At 48.9% G+C, this 22,365-nt stretch overlaps 1 protein-coding gene across 1 annotated transcript in view; it reads left to right on the top strand.

Moving 5' to 3' along the window:
- Positions 1-5,038: 5,038 nt before the first annotated feature.
- DCDC2C (doublecortin domain containing 2C) overlaps positions 5,039-22,365 on the top strand; it is a 39,361-nt gene continuing 22,034 nt past the window's right edge. The window contains 6 exon segments of the mRNA XM_024756917.1: positions 5,039-5,121; positions 5,921-6,149; positions 6,282-6,358; positions 11,047-11,175; positions 15,667-15,804; positions 19,633-19,675. Coding sequence (XP_024612685.1) covers positions 5,039-5,121; positions 5,921-6,149; positions 6,282-6,358; positions 11,047-11,175; positions 15,667-15,804; positions 19,633-19,675 — 699 coding nt within the window.

The following is a 22,365-nucleotide window of genomic DNA, read 5'->3' as shown; positions in this document are numbered from 1 at the left end:
AAGAAGCTTACTTACTCCCTCTATTTTCTAGGAGTTTTATGGTTTCAGGTCTTATGTGCAAGTCTTTAATCCATTTTGAGTTGATTTTTGTGTTTAGTGTAAGACAGGGGTCCAGTTTCTTTCTTTTGCATGTGGCTGCCCAGTTTTTCCAGCATCGTTTATTGAAGAGGCTATTCTCTCCTCATTGTATATTCTTGGATCGTTTGTGGAATATTAATTGACTGTATACACACGGGTTTATTTCTGGGCTTTCTATTCTGTCCCACTGGTCTATTGGTGTGTTTTTATGCCAACACCATACTATTTTGATTATATAAAAATATATTGACAGATTATATTTATAGATTATAACCGCCTCCATCTTTGTTCTTCGTGTTAAAGATAGCTTTGGCTATTCAGGATCTTTTGTGGGTAAGCTGATAATGGGGCAGAGAATAGGGAGAATTGCTCAGAACGATCTCAAGTGGATGAGAAAAGATAGTAAGAGTAATAAGAGCTGCCTCTGGATCTGCCTGTCTTGGACATTTCATATAGATATAGTGACTTCTTAGACTTAGCATGTTTTTACGGTTTATCTGTGTTGTAGTGTGTATTGATTTTTCATTCCTTTCTATGGCTGAAGAGTATTCCATTGTGTGAATGGACCACGTTTTATTTATCTGTTCCACATCTGACGGACATGTGGGCCTTTTTGTTTACAGCTGCGCTGGGGGGTGGGAACTGGTCCTCTTTCTCATTCTTGGAGTGATTTCTCTCCTTTTGTCATCTGAAACCCTGCCCTCTTCTTATTCCCTCCGGTTGTTTCTCTTAAATTCTTCTTGCGGAGTTAGCGTCATTGTCTGTCCTTGGAGTCCCCACTTCCCTCCAGGTGCTACCCTGGTTCCTTCCCTCTTCTCATTCGGGCAGTGTACCTGCCTCATCCTCCACCATCATCCTTGCGCCCGGGGCACCCAGGCCTCTCTCTAGCGCAGGATCCACATCTCTGTCTACAGGGCACTGTCACCTGGATGTCCCAAGGATACCTCAGATTCAGCATGTCCACGTTTGAACTCACTGGCCTCTCCCCGCAAACCCAGTTGTTATTTTGTGTTCCTTTTTTCAGAGAACGGAGCTGTATACTCAACTCCTAAAACCAGAAACCTAGATAATCGTCTTAGCTTTTACTTCTCCCAGCCCCCCTCCCGCCCTGTCCCTCCTGTGCCTTCTCTCAAGCCCATTCAGTTATGGACCCCCATTCTTGCTGAGGGCACCCAGAGCTGCTCCTAGAAAGAGTTGTGTGCCTTCCACCTGGACTTCCTGCATATCCAGTCCATCCCTTTCCAGTTAGATCTCATCAGTTCCCTGGTTCAAACACTTCAAGGCATGCCTCTTTTCTCCAAGGGGATGGAGTCTACACTGCTAAGGGCAGATGTGAAGGCCCTCCTTGATCTGGCCCTGGCTTTCTTCTTCAGCCCCGCCTCTCACCATTCCTCCCTCTGTGTCCAGTGTCTAGTCTAGACTTTTCCGTTTCCCAAAGACCTTGTATCCACGAGGATGTATCCAAAGTCCTCTAACAGGATTTTGGGTATGCTGTTTCTCCTGCCTCATTTAGCATTTCTTCCCATCCTCAACGGACCGACTCCTGCTTATAAATCAGGTCTCAACCTAGAGGCCGCTTCCACCAGGAAGCCTGCTTTGTGTCGCTGTGAGGACGGAGTGCGCCCCATGCTGGCCACCAGAGAGCCCTCATCACAGAGCTGCATGTGCTTGTCTCCTTGTTTACGGATCGCTTGTCCAGTGGTCTGTGTCCCCATGCCTCGCAGCCCTCCGAGGCCAGGTGTGATGATGGTCTCGCTCACCTTTGCGTCTCTAATACTTAGCACAGTTCCTCCCATGGAGGGGTGTCCTCCGCAAACAGGGCTTAAATAAATGAATGGAACAATGACCGAGTGCCTTCCGGGAGTCTGCAGCCGGGCAGAATTTGGGGCAGGTACTCTCCTCTCCTTGGGTTGGTTTTATTTGTGACCCTGCTTCCGAGTAGGGACTTCCTGGGATGGCCAGTAGGCTCCATAAGTCACGTGGCTGTCTGTTGCTGTGGGATGGTTCCTCTGGGGGGTCAGCAAATTTGGAGTCATTCAGGCATCAGTTCCAACCTATAAATCCATCATCAGTGGGGAGCTGACGTCCATTCTACACGGGGCACATACATCAGCTATGGGCCTTTTTTATTTGATGTTTCGCGTGGAAAAGGCCGTGAGGATGTTCACGGAGGGCTGTCGGAGAAGGATGATGGGGCAGAAGGAGCAACGGCACAAATAACAACCACTGCTGTCAGCTGAGCTCTTAACTCACTGCAGGCACCTTGCTGAGCACTGGAGAGCGAGTTCTCTCACTTTGTGTTACTCATATCGCGAGCAAACCTATAGCATAGGCACTACTTTTTTGTTTGTTTTTTTTACCTTTTCCCTTTAGCCAAATTTTATGTTATATCTGTATTTTTTATTGAAGTATAGTTGATTTACAATATTTTGTTAGTTTCAGGTGTACAGAAAAGTGATTCAGTTATACATATTTTCTTCAGATTGTTTTCCATTCTAAGTTATTACAAGATATTGAATATTGTTCCCTGTATTATACAGTAAATCCTTGTTGCTTATCTGTTCTACGTATGGTAGTTTGTACCTGTTAATCCCAAACTCCTAATTTATCCTCCCCCTGCTTTCCCCTTTGGTAACCGTAGTTTGTTTTCTATGTCTGTGAGTCTATTTCTGTGCTGTGTATAGATTCATTTGTATATTTCTTTTTTAGATTCCACAGATAAGTAACATCATGTAATATTTGTCTTTCTCTGTCTGACTTACTACATATACACCACTTGGATCTGTGTTGCATGCACGGAGGAACAGGTTTAGGGAAGCGAGATGACTTGACCAAGGTCACACAGTGAGAAAGTGATGGAGCCGGTCCTGGAATCGTGGATGATTCAAAACAGGCTCCTAGATGGTGTACTGGTGTAGGTTCCAACCTCCGTTTTGCTAAAAACGATAATAAAATATTTTTCGATGGCTTAGCATGGCCAGGACGCTTGATAGCTGTGTGCTCTTGGGAAGATGACATAACGTCTCTGATTCTTCGTTACCTGGATATTGTGCCTGGTGATTTTGAGGATTGGGTGTGAGTGCTTATAAAGGTCTGAGTGCAGTGCCTGACACATAGCAGGCATCCAGTAAACCGTAGGTGCTACCTGGGGAAACACACCTTTGGCAGCCTTGAGTGTCTTCGGTCACTGAGGCAGATTTGGTTCAATTACCCTGGACGCTTGTTAAAGAGCTCTAAAGCCCGTCACGTCCTGCCTCTCAGGGCAGGTGAATGACACGAGTCTTGAAACTGTCATCACCATCAGATAGTAACAGCAAAGCACGTTTGCTTGGTACTTCTTTGGAGATTATTATGTGGAGTGCAGGGGGAAAAGCCCAGAAGCATATATGCATTTAATTGCTGGGGTCATTTAATTAGGCAGGTGATATCAGGGTTAATGAATCATTAACATGTAAGAAAGCAATTAGTTCATTGTTTCCATAAATTTATGCAATCAGGAAAACTGCTTCTTAGGGTAGCTGTGCCTTAATAGAATTTTGCAGAGGATAATTTCTGTTGTTTTGTTTTCAAACTAGGTCTGCAAATTCACGGCCGTTGTTGATATTCATGGCATTGATTTTGTCACTATTGGTACGCAAGTGTATATAAGTTTATATATAGTATGACAGTAGGGTAACAATGCGTGTAGGTGTGCATTGCCACAATGCTCGGTGGACTCACTTTTTCTGGGATTCTTTCCAGAGTATCAGAGCTGTTTCTCACTGGTCATTCATTTGTTCATTCTTCATTCATATTCATGAAATACTTATCAGACTCCTACCATGGGCCGCCCATTGTTCAGGCAATGGGAGTACTTTGTTGAACATGACAAACAAGGTCCCTGCTTTCAGGAGGCTTACACTCTACAAGGAGGAATCAATAACAAGCAAGTAAATAAACACACAAATATTAGGCAATATCAAGTGCTGTGGTGAACATACATCAAGGTGCGTGATCGTCAGGGAAGTCCTCTCTGAGGAGCTGGCATCCACGTTGACTTCTTAATGCAAGAGGGAGCAAACCGTGCAAAGATCTGGGAGGACATTCCGGGGTCCAGGTCTTGTGCTTGTGGGAACAAGCTTGGTGCTTAAAGAGCTGGAAGAAAGCAGGCATGGGAGGTGCTGTGGGAGGGACGAGGGCACAGAGGCAGCGGTGCGAGCCACATGGCCGCGTGGGCTAGCTGAGGAGTGTGGACCTACTGGAAGTGTGGGTCTTTCCACCACTGGGGCTTTAAGTCAGACAGTGATGGCGTCCTGGTTTGTGTTTACAAAGGCTCCTCCGCTTGCTGTGAAGAAAGGGCTATGGGGGTGGGGAGATGAGTTAGGGGAGGGATGGGGAGGCTTGGCCAGCGGGATGGCAGGAACAGGGTGGCCCAGGATGCAGTTTTGAGGTAGAACTGAGAGATGGGCTGATGGCTTAGTTGTGGGTGTCAGGGAAGAGAGGACCCACTGGTGTCTCCCAGGCTTGGTAGTTGAACAAGTGGGTCTAGGGTAGTGCCGTGTTCTGAGATGGGGCGTCTGGGGACGAGCAGTTGGCTGTGGGTAAAATCAGCAATTGTCTTTGGGCTGTAATCCAACTGAGATGCCGAAATGGTCTCTCTCTCCCTCCCCTCCCCCCCTGGCCCGGATTCTGCATGTCTGTGTGTGTTGGGAGACTCTCATATTTACTAGACTGTGTATTTATCGTATGTGATAATAGGTATGTCATTGTGCCTTTTATAAAATGTTATCTCATAAAAACCCTGCAAGGTATATCATTCCCGTTCCCAAATTAATAAATTGTAGCTCAAAGGTGAAATGCTTCTCCGAAGTCACACAGGTAGTAAGGGGTTGGGCTGGAGTTTGAACCCTGGTCTGTCCGATCCCAGAGGCTGTGGTTTCTCCTCTCCCAGGCTGCCCCCCAGATTTGCTCTGCTCCCTCCATGACGGAGGCGCTCCATGCTTACAGCGAGATGCCGGGGCAGGCTTCTCCACAGCACCCGCGTCGTTCCCTTCAGAAGACAAGGTAATACTGCTCCCAGCTCCTCATTTAAAACACAGCGCTGCGGGCTCCCCTGGTGGCGCAGTGGCTGGGAGTTCGCCTGCCGATGCAGGGGACACGGGTTCGTGCCCCGGTCCGGGAGGATCCCACATGCCGCGGAGCGGCTGGGCCCGTGAGCCATGGCCGCTGAGCCTGCGGGTCCGGAGCCTGTGCTCCGCAACGGGAGAGGCCACAGCAGTGAGAGGCCCACGTACCGCAAAAAGCAAGCAAACGAAACACAGCGCTGGGAAAGCGTGAGCTGCCCACGTCTGCGTGCACTGATGGTGGGCCGCGCAGCTTGCCCCTCATCCCGTGGTGAACCCCGAGGATGCTGCTTGGGTGGTATTCTCGGGAAAGGAACTGCTGTAGGTGACTTTTACTCAGCTTGGGATAATTCAGTGGCGCTGCGCCAACATTAGAGGTTGGCTGGCCTGTCTGTATGTGACCGGGCGGCCTGGCGGGTCAGGGAGGCGCAGGGAGACGGGCCGGTGGGAGGCCTGGGTGGAAACCCTCTGCCGCGGGGCCCTCCCTTCCGGGCCAGGGGGCAGGCCAGCCCTGACGTGAGGAGGGGGCCCGGGGCTGGCGGGGGGCAGGTCTCGGGGACTCTTGCCTGCCTGGGTGTCTGGGCCCCGGTGGGCGTGAGGCCGAAGTTGAATGGAGCCCCAGAGCTGGCTCAGCCCCTCAGGTTGGATTCACAGAAAAGAGAAGAGAAGGGTCAGGACACGCTGGGAAGGCGTTCTCACCTGCCAGGACATCCTGGCTTGAACCCCATGGCCTGAATTAGAAGCCCCTGTCCCGTCTCGGGGCCCCAGCGGAGCTCACCCAGGCTGTGGGGTGAGCTGCTGTGGGAGCACCCTCAGCGGGAACCGCACAGCCCCTTGCTGGGCACCTTCAGTGGGGACCTTGCCGCCCCCTGGACCGCACGGCCCCTCAGCGCAGCCGCCCGCATCGCCCCGGCTGGACTCCTGGCCACCGCCCGGCACGGAGCCCAGCGCTGCCCGGGCCCCTCCCGGGTCCTGCCCTGCGGTCTCTTAGCGAGGCTGCCCCACCTTTACCTTAGGTTTGGGGTCGAATGCTGTGCCTGCTGTTGGTATTTAACAAGCGTTTTTTAGCTTGAACTGAATTCTGAGGCTTCTTTTTTTTAGATCAAGCCGGTGGTACATTGTGACATAAACGTGCCTCCCAGGTGGCGAACATCCCATCGTTTATCCCGACAAATCAAGTGAGCACAGTGGGGTGCGGGGGGGGTGGAGCTCCTTAAAGACGTTGCGCCGCCTTCGCCCCGCTTCTGCTCGGCCCCTCCCTTCTCTCTCTGACGCTCACCCTTCCCCCCGGGAGCCTTCTGTATGGTTCAGCTGCGTGCTCTTCTCTCGTGAACCTCGATTTTGGAGAAGCAATGCCGTTGCCCCGCCGCGGCTGCCAGTTCACGTGGGGGTGGAAGTGCACGGCTTAGTCTTAGCTTTTTGTTTATTTTTGGTAACCTAGCCCTTGCAGTTGCTGGATGGTGAAAGGAAATGTAGAAGTTATGTTCCCACCAAAGCCCCTTGGCCGGGGAGACGGGCTGTCTGATGCTCAACGCACCCTGGTCAAGGTTGCCTGAGGGCTGGCTGTCCCGGGAAGCGGCTGGTGGGGCAGGTGTAGAGGTGACGGGGGACTCTGTCCCGATTAATCAGGACCCCTCTGTGGGCCGGCCCGCGTTATGCTTGGGGCTGTAGAAAGAGAACACACTTGACTCAGGTCAAACATTGGTTCAAATCCCGCTTTTCACCTTGTCGGCTTTGTGACCTGCACACGCTTCCTCTCTCTGAATTGGCATCCTCATTTGTAAACAGGGTGGTGACATGCACCTGCAAAGTCCCAGGAAACCCCGCCCAGTGCTCGTTAAGGGGCAGGAATTCTCCAAATGGCAGCCATTCCCTCCCAATCCTTCATATATTGTGCCGTTTTGATATTATAGGGATGAAAATCCCTGACTTGAAGTTCCAGAGGGCACCTTCCCTCTTACCCGGTTCTGTTCCCAGCGGAAGGAATTTCAGTGAGTTTCCAGGGTCCTGGCCCTATGTCTGAGGGGCGGCAGCAGCAGGCCAGTCCCAGCTTTGGGTAGCAGAGAGCCCACATTCCGATGAGTCATCCTTCACGCCCCTGCTGACCAGCAAAGGGCTGGGGGCCCAGGAGGCTGGAACCCCCTGCCAGACACAGTGGAGCCCCGGCTGGGAAGCCCAAGGATGGAGCAAGCATGACCTGCTTATTAGCTAAGCTGTTCCTTTCACTTACCTTCCAAAACCCAACCATCATTTCTTTAAAATACTTTTCCTTAGGCCTCTGCAAGGGAGCAACTCAACACATCTGAGGTCCTTCCACTGTGCCTTTTATACATCTGAGAGCTGTTCTGAAATAATGAGAGACACAGTATTTCTAAATTTTATGAAGGATACCTCTTTCTGAAGAATGGATAGAAATCTCAGGGAACATTATTGGCCTATGGGTCCTTTCTGGCAAAGACACATATCACTAGACATACATTTCTGGGGGGAGCCTGACCCACACTGTCAATGGTTCTCACTTATTTTGACAGACTTTCTTTTTCCTGTTATAAACCAGTTATTCTTAAGGCATGTGCTCTATTCTTTATATGGTGTGCTAGAAACTCCACTAGATGGACCCAAATACCCGTCCAAATGCAAGGCCTTTTCTCCCAAGGGAAGGCCTGATCATGTTTGCTTGGAGACTTTGTAACTTAAAAACAAACAGAAAATAGTTACGATGGCTTTCAGAGTTTTTGATGTTCGAGGTGAAAGGTGTTTTGACCCTTCCCGGTAAGCCGGGAGCTGGGGTAGAGGGAGTGGGGGTGCTGCTGAGTGTGAGTTCTGTAGCAGCTGGATGGTGGAGGGAGAAGCTGTTCCCCCTGACTGTCTGCGTGTCCTCAGAATTCAGCTGGTCGAGTCCACGTTCAGGAGAAGCCGCCAGCCTGGAGGCGGAGGCTCAGGTCTGTGTCCTGGTCTGTCATTAACTAAGCTGTGTGCTACGGTAAGTGGCGTCCACTGCCACTACCACCACCGGCACCGCGTCACCTGGCAAAATCCATTCCTAGATCCAAGTGCTGTTTCCTACTTTGAAAAATTCAAAACATTTCCTATTTAAAAAGTTTAAAGCATGTCTTACTTAAAATATTTTAAATATTACTTATTAAAAATTAATGAGCACATTGGGAGGTGTATTGGCAAAGCTGTTTTATGCCTTTAACCTCTCTTATTTCAAAGTAATTTTTAAAAATTAACTATTTTTTATGGCCAGAGTAACTTACACCCATGGTAAATATATTGTTTTAAAAGGTATACATTAAAAGTAAATCTTCTGCCCACTTTATATCCCCAGAGGCAACTGTTAAAAGTTTCTGGAGTGTCCTTGTAAGACAGGCTTTGCATATTCAAGGATTTAGAGGCGTATGTATGCTGCAAGCGTTGCTGTGTATCTTCCTTTTTCTTTCACAGAATTTAATACGGCTTCTTATTAGCACATATAGATACGTTGTGCTTTTAAAAATGGCTACCTAGTATTACAAAAGCGGTCTGTACGTAATTAACAATGATGGGCTTTCACTGTGTGTCCAGGAGCTGTGCCTGTCCATTACCTCTCTGTCACAGACTTTCTAGGGAAACAATCTTTGGGTGTATTTCTTGGGGTTGGTCATCCATCTACCTGGATCGTCAGGTGGAAGACGGGCTGTCTGATGCTCAAACAGCACAAACCTAAAATCTGGCAGAGCGAGAAGGGTCTAGTTCGTTCTCCAGCTCAACCGGAAAACTTCTGGGGATGTGTTAATTCCATCACTCCCTCTAAACTTGAAATTTCCTAATTTCTTTATTGTTAACATTCCTTTCTTGATCATTAACAATTAAAAAAATCCTTTTCTCCGTATTTACATGCTTCGTATAAAAAAGTGGACATCTGGAAATGTGTTAAGAATAAAATCAAAATCGCTCGTTATCCTTCTCCTCAGAGACAGCCCCTGTTAACTTTGAGGGCCGCTTACTTTTAGTTCTCTCTGTACTTGCTGGTGTGTTTTCTTACAGCATTAATTGTATTTGATCATTTTCCCCCTAAATACAAATTCTGCGTAAACAGTTTTGAATGGCTGCATTAGTTATTATTGTATCCTGTGCTATGATTTGTTTCACCATTCCTCTGCACTTGGACATTTAGGTTGTTTTTATATTTTGGTTTTTGTAAATACAGGCAAACTTTCTACTTTGTTTTATCGCGCTCTGCTTTCTTGTGTTTCGCAGATAATGCTTTTTTCTTTTACAAATTGAAGGTTTGTGGCCGCCCTCTGTTGTCAGATGATAGCAAACATTTTTTTTTAGCAATAAAGTATTCTAAATTAATGTACGTACATTGTTTTTATAGACTACAGTATAGTGTAAACGTAACTTCTCTATGCACTGAGAAACCAAAAACTTCGTGTGACTCGCTTTGTTGCTGTGGTCAGGGGCCAAACCCGCGATGTCTCTGAGGTTTGCCTGTGACCCTGCGAGAGACGTTTCTACAGGTTCACGTATACGTGCCCACATTTCCGTGGGTTGGATTTCAGGGAGTGGACAGACTGTGTCAGTGATTCCTGGTCCCATGCGTCTCCATGTCTATGTCCCCAAGTCGCCCTTCAGGAAGATCGTGCTCACTTTTACCCACGTCAACAGTGTATATGTGTGTGTGTATCAGCCTGCGAGGGCTGCCAGAATCTGTGGGGGACACAGTTCAGTCCATAACAGCGTGCTTATTTCCCCGCACTCAGCGTGAGAATCTGTGTTAAATATCTTAAAAATGTAGACAAAAACACAACATGGCCTTGTCTCAACATTTATTTCTTGTATTATTAGCCGTCTGTGTTTGGAGAGACTTTCGGCGTGCACCATTTAGGAACACAGATAGGTGGAAACCTTGCAGCAAATCTTCAGGGTAGCGGCAACATCACAGATGAGCTGTGCTACGACTTGCACAGAATGCCCCTTTCGAGGTTTGTTTTGGGGCAGAGGCTTTAAGTACGGAAAAAGGTGGCCTCTGGGGTGATGGCAAGCCTCTTTCCACAGAGCCTTCGCTAACGTGTTAACTTAAAATTTATATTTACTCTGAAACAAGAGATGTATTTCTCCAATTTTAAATTATTTACGTTTAAGGAAAAACAACAGTAATCATAAATAACAAAGTAACAGATTGAAAGTCGGCACCGTGAAGCTGAGCTCCTGTATTGTTAAACGCTATCCAAAACTTTTAGACTTAAAGAAATAGCCTCATGTTTTACATATTTTAATAAGAGTTTGAAACTGTTGCTAAGTGGCTTTGACTGTAACACCAGGGAACTAGTAGCTTTGCACTGGGTTTTGTGCGGACCCCAGCCGTGTTCCCAGCCCCAGCCCATAGAAATAAGAAAACAAACCCACCAGGACCACAGGGAAGCTGCCTTAAACTGTGAGAGTGAAACCAGTGGTTTCTATTATCTTTCCAGAGGATCGCACGTTATTTCCTCTGGGACGCTCTCTTGGCGCCACGGAGGGGACAGCAGCTGCATTTTAAACGCCAAATTTCCCCGTTTGTTTTCCAAATGGACACAGTTTTCTTCCATGTTCCCTGTTGTCACGGAGGCCTATTTTTTAAAGAGTAGAGTTTAGTCCTGTTCATCGGGGTGTCTTCTATCCCATGAGGCCGTGTCGCCAGCGCTTCTGGCCCATCCCTGGTTCTGAGCACTGTGGGGCTTGGGGACTGTCCTCCATGCGGTGGCGTGTGGGCCACCAGGGGCTGCTCAGGGCTCCGTGTGGTTTCCGTGCTTCTGTAATTGGGTATCTTTCGTGAATTCCCAGCGTTTTCCCCCAAGGTGTGAGGCCCTAATGGAGTCTTTTCCTCTGGTTCCTGCAGTGTTTTCACAAATGGAAGATTATTTATTCCACCTGTAAAGATTATTATACCCAAATTCAGCCTGACGGAGTGAAACTGCGTGCTGGCCATGATTGGAGAGAAGGTCTTTCCTCTGGGAGGCGTTTGAAAGTAAGGCTCTGGCCCAGCTCTGGGGACCCGGACTCTGGACTCGTTCTGTGCCTTTCAGTGAGAATTTCCTGCCCGTCCAGCAAGGTCTGAAATGATTTCTCGTGAACTCTGATTTTAATTCTTCAGGCAGACAATAGTTCTGCAGTCTTTGGGCCATACTTATTTTTAACAGTTTCATTCATTCATTCAAAAAAGTTTAGCAAGCATCTGCCTCACCCTCGGCGTGGTGAATACAGCTAACAAGGCTGAGATGTGGTCTCCCCAATCCCCCGAGTCCCCCGTGCCCCTGCCGGGTGGCCAGTGATTAACATTCAGTTAGATGCTCAGGTGATGTAATGAGGCCTCTTGGGCAGGAGAATTCGGGGAGCCACGCAGGGGAGCTGGTGTCCGACTGGTGACGGGGCCCGTCACGGGGGGATGGAACCCTTGGATGGAGGAGATGGTGTGCTGCACTGGCCGAGCAGTGTTGGGGGCCCCACTGGCCTGGACCCCGAATTTGCAGTGGGACACGCTGCAGGGCTGTGGTTTCCTCCGACGCTCGGCAGCCTGGGACTAGGGAGGGGAAGATAGACAGACTCGTCCGTGGCCGAGGGTGGGGAGGACCAGCAGAGGAGGGGTTCGGTGTGTGCAGGTGGCTCTAGGGATGGCCCGGTGGTTTGGGAGTGGAGAGCCGTGAGGCTACAGGCTGTAGCGGGAGGTGAAGAAGACCTGGCCTTGGGAACACACGGAGTGATGAGAAGGCCCGGGTCTCGCCACGGGAGTGGGTGGGAAAGCGCAGGAGGACACAGACCTTCAAAGCTGGGAAGTCGGGTGATGTGGAGTGAGGCCGAAGGACCATTAGAAGCGTCGTCCTCAGGGACAGTTATGGTTCCGGGTGGCTGGCATTGGAGAGGAAGAGCAAATACATTCAGTCCCTTTTCACTTTTGTGTCAATTAACTCTTTCTCGGGGGTGAATTAAAACATAGAAGATCTATGGACAGTCAAGAGTTGTGATACCAACAATGACAACTGTTGTGTCTACTAGTGAGCAGGACATAACTGTTGGGACATTTAGAACAATGGGATACTCGCTAGCCTAGTGAGGATGGTGAATAACAGTGAACACCAGTGTTCCAGGGAGACCACTGTTCACATAATAAAAAGTCCTGTAAGTGCCCAGGTGACTTCAGGATGCAGTTATAAGTATTCGTGTTTCATCCTTAAAGAAATAGGGACAGTTGTCTGGAGCAGATAGGCTTGTGCATATTTTTGGAAGAAGCCAGAAACAGTAGTGGGATTAATCATAAGTATCACGTCTAAAATCACAAGTATCACATAGTGGTGAAAGGAAGAGGTGAAATCTTTGTGAGGGAGAAGCAAGCACGGAAGTAGGATATCTAGAGGGAAAATAGGACACTAGATCAATAAGCTCCTTTCTTTCTTCCCCTGGGCTTAAATCAGTTCTCTGTGGCTGAGTTTAGAAAAAGTACAGAGCTTGGAAATAAAGGAAATGCTTAGAAAGTTCAAATATTCAATAGTAAGCTTGAAAGGGTGATGTAATAGGCACATTACAGGTTTTTCTTTTTTATTATCAACGTACATGTTATCTTTGAACGGAACCGACAGCTAATAGCCAACATACGTTTGAGAAGTCGTTTGTGTCTATCTGTATTTACCATTCCTTAGATGTTAATATGGTTCAGTGGAGGTTTCTACTGAACCTTTTTCTTGTGTCCGTTAGAGACTTAGCCAAGTTCTCAGTGGTATTAAAATTGGCTGATTTATTGGATAGTTTTGAACTTTCTGGGATATATATATATATTCCAGAGAAACCGTTAAGATTGTGTGTGGGTCTCTGTGTGAGAGATTATTGCTGATCTCGGTGTTAGAGAAACGTGCTTTTCGCAGACGTGTGTTGCGTGCTGATTGCACGGTGGGCACCACGCTGTACGCGGGAGGCCCAGCCTGGTCCGCTCACCCCTGTTGAGCTTGTGGCCCCGCAGAGAAGGCAGAATCAAAAAGAATCACAGTGGAGGGCAGAGTGTGTAGGAGAGGAGCACACCCAGGTGTGGAGCCCAGTCTAGGAATAACCCAGAAGAGGTTCGTCTTGAGGACGGCAGATGAGTAGAGGTCGGGGTGTGCTGGGCTTGGGAGGAGGTGCTGGTGCACCCCTGAAAGCGGGCACCCCCCAGATTTGCACCCGGGTGCTTCTTTCGCCTCACCCTGGTCCAGCCCTGGTTGGGAAATGCAGTGTTATGGGTGATGCCTGGCCGTGAGGCTGGCCAGATGCGGTTCCGGAAAGGAGAGTCGTTAGCATGGGGAGGAATTGAAGAGGAAAGAGGCTGAATTTCCCACGTCCCGCAGCCCTGGGCTCTGTGCACCTGGCAGAGCTCTCTACCTGCTGGAAGAGAAGGGTGGTGAGCGGTCCCTGTCAAGTTCTGAGGCTCTGAGATACAACCATTTCCACCCTCAATGCTTGATTCAAGCTGCGTTCGTCAGACACAGGTTGGGCAGTGTTGGTGAACCTAAACTCTTCTGTCTGCTCTTTCACCATCTGTGGACTCTTCCAGTTGGAGGTCTTCCCTCTTTCATTCTGTGACACGAATTTTCATTATTTCTACCCGTATTTCTTCCTTTCTACTCCTAATTTAACTTATTTTGGGGATTCTTATTATCTGGTTGATGGCACTTCTGCTCATTTTTATTTCTTAACTTCTATATGTTCTATTATCATTTCCTGCTGCTTCCTGGGAGAGTTCCTCTATTTTATCTTCCAAACAATAATTTGTGCTTCTTTCTTTATTTCATATTTCCCTTATTTCTTTTGTAACGTTTTCCATGTTTATGTTAAGTGCCTGGTCCATGTGTCCCAGCACTTCTGCTTCCGGTGGAGTCTCCCAAGGCCCCACCCCCAGCGCCTTGCGGTCCAGCCTCCAGCACCTGAGCTCTGGGGGGAGGCTGTCCTCGCGGCCGCAGCCAGTCAGTCCTGCCGCCTCCCTGGGCCCCTCACTACCGAGGGTGTCTGCAGCTCCCTGGCTTGCTCCTGGGGACACTCGTGCCAGCTGTGAGCCCTCCAGGGATGGGCACCGATTGTCCCAAGGTGACAACAGGAGAGGAAGAAAGTTCCAAGCCCTGCTTCTCACCTGGAAGCCCTGTGTTCCACTCCCTGGGGCGTCTCACATTTGCCCCCTGTCTGGAAGTTCTTCATCTTGGTCCTACAGGGTGACCCGAGGCAGCAGGTCCAGGAGCTGCCCTTGTTAGAAACAGATGCTCAGGCCTCATGTTAGACTCACTGAATCAGAAACTCCAGGGCGGGGGGCCCAGCGCTGTGTGTGAGCCAGCCATCTGGTGGTTCCCTGCTCGCTGAGGTTGAGGGGTGCTCAGGGGAGGGAGGCTTGAGTCCTGTGGGTCCCACCTGTTCCCGGTGCCCTGCATCCTTCTCTCCTCTCCCTTCCTGTGCTCACTGCTGTCATTTGTGAGCACGTCGTACGCCCTGCGAGAGCTCTGCATCTCCTCCCGCAGGTGAGGTGCTTTTCCTCCATCACATGCCACCCACGATGGCCAGCCGCCTGTTGCTAAAACACTGTGCTTACCCCACATTTCCGTGCAAATCCCCACGCACTCCGACTAAATCGATGATAAGCTCCTCGCCCTAGAATTCCAGGCTCTGGGATTCAACGTTCAAGTTCCATTTCACCTAAGGGTGCATTTCACCCTTCAGTGACCGTCAATCCCCTGTGTTCTGGCTTTTTGCAGAGGCCCCTTCTGCTGCCCCAAAGGCTTCATCCCATCTTCACATGAGGAACTCCTACCTACCCTTGTACATTTCACCTTAGTGAAGCCTACAGTTGCCTTTAATCTTTCTCCTCTTAGAATGCTGAGATTTTGCCCTTCTCTGGTCATACTTGCCTTTTATAGGCTTTTACACACTTCTTGACTTTGGGGAAGCAGTGGCTTTCTTATTTCATATTTTTTACACAAGGCCATGCCCACCTCATCGTATGGTGCCTAACAGATGCTCAGCATTGAATGAATGGAACATTTTCTTAAATAAATGAATTATGAATTATACACGCCAAAATAGAGTGCAGAATAAAACGTAGACAAATATTAGTCTTTTAGTGCTTACAAAAAGGCATATTATTTGCTAATAAATGCCGGGTTGTTTTCCAAGTATCGTTATACCAATATAAGCCAATTTGTGTTCATTTTAACTGTTATTAGTTAAAATTAATTGAACACCAACCAACAGCTTAAATGTTCTCAGGGCCCTCTGAATACTTGTACATAATTAAAGATACACTTTAATTAAAAAATCTAAAAATGGAAAGCGAGCCTAGCCCTGGCAGAGCCGCTCCTGCAGGGCTCCGTTAGCCCGTTTTGGTTACGTTTGCTCTCAGAGCATCAGCTCTCCTGTGGTGCACATACCAGTCGCATTATGTACCGGGTGCCCCCAGCCTGATGTCATGGCTCTTAAGTCCCCAGCTCATTTTTTCTTTCTTTACTCAGAGATTATTTACAATGAATGGGCATCTTCTGGACAACTCAAAGGATTTGCAAGACAACCATTTTTACGTTGCGGCAGGACTGGAGGCCTTCCGGTATTTCCCTTCTTGGAAGTCCCCAAAGGTCCCCGGAGAAGTCTAACAGTGAGCACATTTCATTGCTTCCCTTCCTGCTTAGTAAACTTTGCCTTTCCCCCCCAGCTCCTCTCCCAAGTATGGTCAGTTTAGGTATCTGCTACTTTTCTGTAGTGAAACTTGATACTATCGTTTTATATATGATGCGTTTTTTTTGTTTGTTTTTTTTTAATACTTTCTTGGCTGCATCGTGCAGCATGTGGGATCTTAGCTCCCCGACCAGGGATCGAACCTGTGCCCCCTGCATTGGAAGCGTGGAGTCTTAACCACTGGACCGCCAGGGTAGTCCCTATGAGGCAGTTTTGAATTTTCAAAATCTTTGGCCTGGAGGAGCCCCTGCTGTTGGATAGAGCCACAAGGACAGTGAGATCCCGTATTGAGTCTTTCTCCGGGGTTCCTGGGGTCTCAGAGGTCAAGAGTCTAAACGTACAGGATAGAGCTGGCCCCAGGCCCCGGTCATGGTAGCCCACGCTCCATCTGGTGCAGTTTCGTTTTCTTAATTCGACTTGCTTTTCCTTATCTAAAACAGAGTGTGCAGGCTGGCAGTCTCTCCTGGTGAACAGAGCAGTGATTTTTGTAGTAGATCCTGGGCCTGCGTAACAGGGCACCCCCCGGTGTGTGCATCTGTGGATGTGAAGCAATGGCTGGGAGGAAGATGAGACGGTGGGGACTCTTGTCCCGTCCCCTGAGATAGTGCGCCGATTATCCCCGCACTCTCCGGCTTGCATCTAGGATAGGGCAGCCGAGTGCCAGTAGTGAAGGCATAGGGCTGTCCTGTATGCTCAGGCCTGGGGCATGCCCGGGGTTTTCCCCTGAGGTAGACGAACCCAGCATTTGCGCTCGGAGTTGCGTCCTGTGTCCTGCCCTGATGCTCACAGGACAGAGCAGGCTCTGTATGTGCAGAGAGCCCTTCTCATGGTTCCTGGTCCTTGAGGTCACGAGATGAGGTGGTCTGGTTCCATTCCCAGGGCAGACTTACACTTGACGCCTCCTTGGTTTTCCGTGTCTCACCCATCCTGCTTTTCAGGGTGTATTTGTATGAAAAACCTCAGTATTCCCAACTCCAAATATCTGTAGGTCTGTAGAGTCCACATCCCTTCCTCACTTTCCTGATGTGCTGGCCAGACACGGAGGCCTCTCTGTGAGACTCGGGCTCTTGGGGCCACAGCTCCAGATGAGCTCCTGAGTGCCTGACGCCAGGTGTCGGGGCCGGACCAGGCTCTGCGGAGGGTTGGGAAGAAGGCTGACCTGCCGGACTGAAGGTCTGCGGTTCACACTGATCCAGCTCCTCAGTTTTGGTCCCAAACGAAGGCCCTGGGATGAGGTCTGTGGTTGGGCTTGTTGCCTCTGGGTCAGCTGGGAAGGCGGGCATGGGGCACGGGAGGATAGGCCGGTGGTCAACAGATGCACTCTGCCAGGGTCCAGGCCTTGAGCTGCACGGGACTGGCCATCCCCACTTCTCCAGTGCCGGGGTGTCGGGCACTCGGGGGCGTGTACACACGAGCCCGAGTGTTCCTTCACACGACGGTTGGTACGTTTTTTTCTTTTCTTTTCTTTTAAAAAATTTTTGAATTTTATTTATTTTTTTTACATCTTTATTGGAGTAGAACTGCTTTACTATGGTGTGTTAGTTTCTGCTTTATAACAAAGTGAATCAGTTATACACATACACATGTCCCCATATCTCTTCCCTCTTGCGTCTCCCCTCAGTACGGTTTGTAAAGCGGGCACCGAGCACTGCTCCCCGTCTCCAGGTCTTGCTGAGACAACCAGTCTGGGGGATTTCAGCCCCGTGGCAGCTCAGCCCCCGGGGGTGCGTTTGACCCGCACTAATGTCGGGACTATCTGAGGGCTTGCAGGAGCCCTCCCTGTCGGGCTTCTCTGTCGTGCTCTTATGGGCACTGTGCTGAAAATGAGGTGTCAGTTTTCATCTCGCTGTGGGGCAGGCAGGTGGCTTCAGCCTCGCAGGTGGTAGGCCTCCACCCCACCCTGAGGTGCCCTGCAGGAGCTCGGGGTGCGTTTGGAGACTTGAGACGCCACCGGGGGAGCAGTGTCTGGGGGCCCTTATGCCTATTTTGGCTCCTGTGCTCTTAGGTTTTCTACTTTAAGGCTCCCTTCGCCCTGTTGACAGATGGTGACCCCCCAGCAGTGTGATATGCAGGCAGATGCGTAGGTTAGGGTCCTGCCCGTGCGCCTGGTGAGCGTGGATATTTCCTGACTTTGTTGACACCTTAGTCCGTTGCTGACGGTCCTGACAGCATGGCGGGTGGAGATATGGTGGGGCTGTCGGACTGAGTTGAACGGTTCTCTCTACTCTGTGTCCGCTGCTCCCTGCACGAGTTCCTCTGCCTTTCAGTGTGTTTTGTTTCTTCCCATCTTCTGTTCATGTGTTGAACCCTGACCTGAATCTGCTGGTTGCTTAAATAGCTTTCTCCCTCGCCAGAGAGGTTGGGCTTGGGGTGAGCAGAGTCGATGAGAGACTGACGTCCAGTCACCACACGGGAAGTAGACCAAGCAGGTGCCGGTCTGCTGGAGACCCACGTTGGGGAGGCCTTTCCAAACGTGCATGGCAGAGGTTGGAGTCGGTGAAGAATCAGAAACAGCACGTGGATCTGCATGGCTGTCAGGCACAGAAGGAGAACGAGAGCTCTGCGGTGGGGTAAGGAAGAGGATGGACTGGGTTTTGGATCGGATTTTGGTCTCAGTCCTTCTGCTGATCAGCTGCGGGGCGTTAAGTAAACCCTCATGTTTGGAGCCCGGGTTCTTTACCAGCCCAGGGGGAGCAGTAACGCTTGTTCTGCATGTCATCATGAGGGCTGTGTGACGAAACTGTGTTTGCAAACGTGATTAATCCACCGTCAAAAGCTTAAAAATGTTAGGGTTCCCCTCCTCGCCGCCCCAAGATCATATAGAAGCTTTGGGGCAGAGGTGCCTGTAAACGCATGGCCTTAGGTCAGACGCCCGCCTGCCTCCCGTCCCCCGTAAGTGAGGAGCCATTGGATTTTCAAGGGTTTCAGGGAAGAGCCGGGACCCAGGAGGCTCCAGTTGGGAGCCCTTGGGGACCAGTCCAGTCTGGCCAAAGGGGCAGACGCTCATGGCACAAGCATGTCTTCTCAGGCATCGGGGGTGTGTTCAAGGGCCATCTGGGGTCCACTTCACCTCCCCCCGCCACCTCCTAGCCCCAGACCTGCCTTCCAGCACCTACACTTGAACCTCTTCCCATTGTCACAGTCTTTGCCATTTACACACCACAGTCACACACACCGGATTACCTCTCCTTCTTTTAAGAAACACACTTTTTAAACCTTATTGTAGGTTTGATCTGTGAGAAATGTTCTTATAATGCAAAAGCACGTGTCAGCTACACTGGAGCCTGAGGCAAAAGGAAGAATCGATAATACTCATCCTGCTTTCATTTAAAATTTTTATATTTTGTTCATCGTGCATTACTTTTTGCATTTTGATTTTTCAAGTGCTGCATTCAAGTCGTGTTTATCTTGATGACCGGCTTGTTTGGTGTCCCCTTAAATTTTGCACCCAAGGCCAGTGTCTCACCTACCTCTCTTAGCCCCTTCCCTGCATCATTTAAATAAAGTTTAAAAATACTAAAAAAAATATATATATATATTTCAGGGAAGTAAAGTGAACAGACTTCCTTGGGGCCCTTTCTCCTGAGCCTGGGAGCCGCTGTTGATGTGGGCTTGTGTCCTCTGGGGACAGAAAGCGCCTTCCTCGTGGTCGGTGCCTCCTGAGGCTGACGCAGCAGTCGACATTTTTGTTCAGATGTTTTTGGCTGGGCTTCACACATTTCAAACTTGACTCTCTTTTGTTTTTCAGAAAGTATTCAGACATTGAGAAGTATTCGCGAAGAAAGAAAAAAGCGAGTCCTTGTTAAAAAGGGCCGATGACAGCCGTGGTCGACCCTGGTGTCTTTTGTATGGCCGATTCATTTTGCTGTGCAGTGGAGGCTAACGCAACATTGTAAAGCAATCATACTCCAATAAAAATTAATTTAAAAAAAAAAGGCCACACGACAGGCCGGCCCCGCCGTTGTAGAACGAGCTTCTCAGCACAGGCTCACTCCTGTGAATGAGCCGAACAAGGCATCAGGTGTATCCTTGGAGCTCAGAGTCTCCAGGGCTGGGAGGCACACCCAGGTGTTAGTGATGCAACCCAGCGAGTGTGGGGATAAAAAGACACACAGGTCTTCTGGCAGTGGTAGGAGCAAAAGGCCTGGCAGGAGCTGGGCGGAGATGTCAGGCAGACTTGGCAACTGGAGGAAGGTACAGAGGGGTGTGCTTGTGTCCGTCTGCACGCAGTCTGACATTGCAGCACAGAGCTCAGGCCGAGCAGGACAGGTAGAAACCAGACCTCGGCGGCTCCGAAGGGCCCTTATCACCTGTTTACATGATGAAAACATCCCAAACCAGCTTATAGAATCAGTACTTTAGCGGCTCTACTTGCGTGAATGTTCATTCAACAAAGCTGTTGAATGCGTACCATGTCCTTCCCGGCTTTCTAGGCCCGTCCTTCTAGAACTCACCGGCCTCCAGGCTCTCCAGGGTATCGATCTGTTCTTTTCCAACATCTGGCAAACAGCCTTTGGGTTTGCTTTCCTCCAGTTGCAGCCCAGATTTCTTACCCACCATTTATCACCTTCTTGCAAGGAGCTTTGGCTTCCTTACCCCTAGGGCCCACCTTGCATTCGCCTGGTGAAAGCCTGGTCTTGGAGCCCAGCCCCTCGCTCTGTCTGCACTTGCCCTGAAGGAGCTCAGAGTCCCTGCAGGGGATAACACAGCTGACCTGACCCTCTTCACACCGAATTCATGGCCACAATCCTTACCCAGCCGGCCTGCACCTAAAAAGCCTCACTACTAAAAAAAATACTTTTCTGAATAAGTTTTGCTAAATGTTGTTAGGGATTTTTGCACGTCTCTTTATAAGTGAGACTAGCTTAGGATACCTCTTTCTCTTGTTGTCTGGCTTTTGGTGTCAAGGTTTTTCTGAATTGATTCTGTTGTTATTTTGGTAGCTTCTTGAGCTCAATGATCATTTTATTTATTTTCGATTTTCTCTAAGGATTGCGTTTAGTGTTAAGTGTTTGTTGGATGAATGAATGAGGATCACTGAGAACACAAAAATGATAGACGTGATTCTGCCCTTGGGGTGCGCTCCATCTGGTGGGGACAGACATGTGGACTTATGTCATGACACAAATTTTGTATGAATGAGTCACGGGCATAGGATGATGGTTTGTAGGCTGGGGAGTGAGCCACACGTGGAGCTCAGCAAAAAGGTGCAGGTCGTGAAGTGTGATTCAGAGAAGGGGGCAGACAATCCCGGAAGGGAAAACGCCTGCATGAACGCACAGGGTTCTAGTCCCGCAGAGTTATTCTTTTCTGCCTTCCCCAGTGTTTTCATGTATAGTGTGGGCACTGAAGTTTGAATGATGACTTATTTAGCGTGAAGAGTACAAGCTTGAAATCCCATACTTTCATGGTTTTGGAAGCCTCTGAGCACACAGGTAACTGAATCCGTCTGCTGAACCTGTAGTGCAGGTTTATCGCTACCTGCTTGTGTTCTGTCCTCATTTCATGGTGGTGGGGTTTTGACTTTGGCTCCTTAGAGGTAGGGATGTAATTTTCTTTTCATTATAAGTTTAAAATTGGTCTAAAATGTGAGTGTGTTTGTTCCGATATTGTCTGCATTCCCTTTTCTCTTCTGGAAATGGATCACTGGAAAATTAATGGGTTTTGATGATGATATTTAATACTTTGGAGTCTAACAGAATGATCACAAACATGGCATAGACTGCAGTGTAAAGATGTGTTACTTTAGGAAGGTTAAGATCTATCGCTGAGATTCTCCTATGAAGTCAGTGTGACAAGAGCGTATAGCGGGTACAGCAAGCACATTTTGTTCTAGAAAACGGAAAGCCCTAGAAGAAAACAGAGGGCATTGACTTAACAAAGGTTGGTGTTCAGATACCTGTCAAGGGCTTTACGGTATCCGTCGTCCCTTATGTCAAGGTCTGTACGGTACGTGGATCTCAGAACTGAGCACTGGAGGAATCCTTGCCCCATTTGAGGACTGGGCTGCATTGCTGAGAACGGAAACTACTCCACAGGCCGGCCTCCTTTGTTTGGCTACAGAAGCCTGGATTTTAGGATTAGTCACGGCAAGTATATTACGACAAATATATTTGTTCCTTTACTTACTTGTTCCCAATTTTCCACGTCTAACTTATTAGACTTTCATCTATTTTCTGCGTGAACTACCTCAATATCCTTTTGGAAAGTGGGGGGAGGAAATTTAAAAATCAACCTGGAAACCCAGGACTGCCCCTCGAGGGAGACATTGCCCTGCAGCACGTGAGGGGCTGTCGTGGACCCTTGGTCATCTTTCCATTCTAAGGCTGTTAGGTGGGCAGAATAGCAGCTCTCTGTAAGATCGAGTGCTGAGTTTTCTTTTAAAAAATAAGTAGTGTTTTAAAACATTGTTAAAATTGAAGTATAGTTGATTTACAGTGTTGTGTTGCTTTCATGTATATAGCAAAGTGATTCAGTTATA

This window comes from Neophocaena asiaeorientalis, unplaced genomic scaffold (genome assembly GCF_003031525.2).
Source record: "Neophocaena asiaeorientalis asiaeorientalis breed wild unplaced genomic scaffold, Neophocaena_asiaeorientalis_V1.1 scaffold703, whole genome shotgun sequence".
Taxonomy (NCBI): domain Eukaryota; kingdom Metazoa; phylum Chordata; class Mammalia; order Artiodactyla; family Phocoenidae; genus Neophocaena; species Neophocaena asiaeorientalis.
This window is presented reverse-complemented; position numbering and strand designations above follow the sequence as displayed.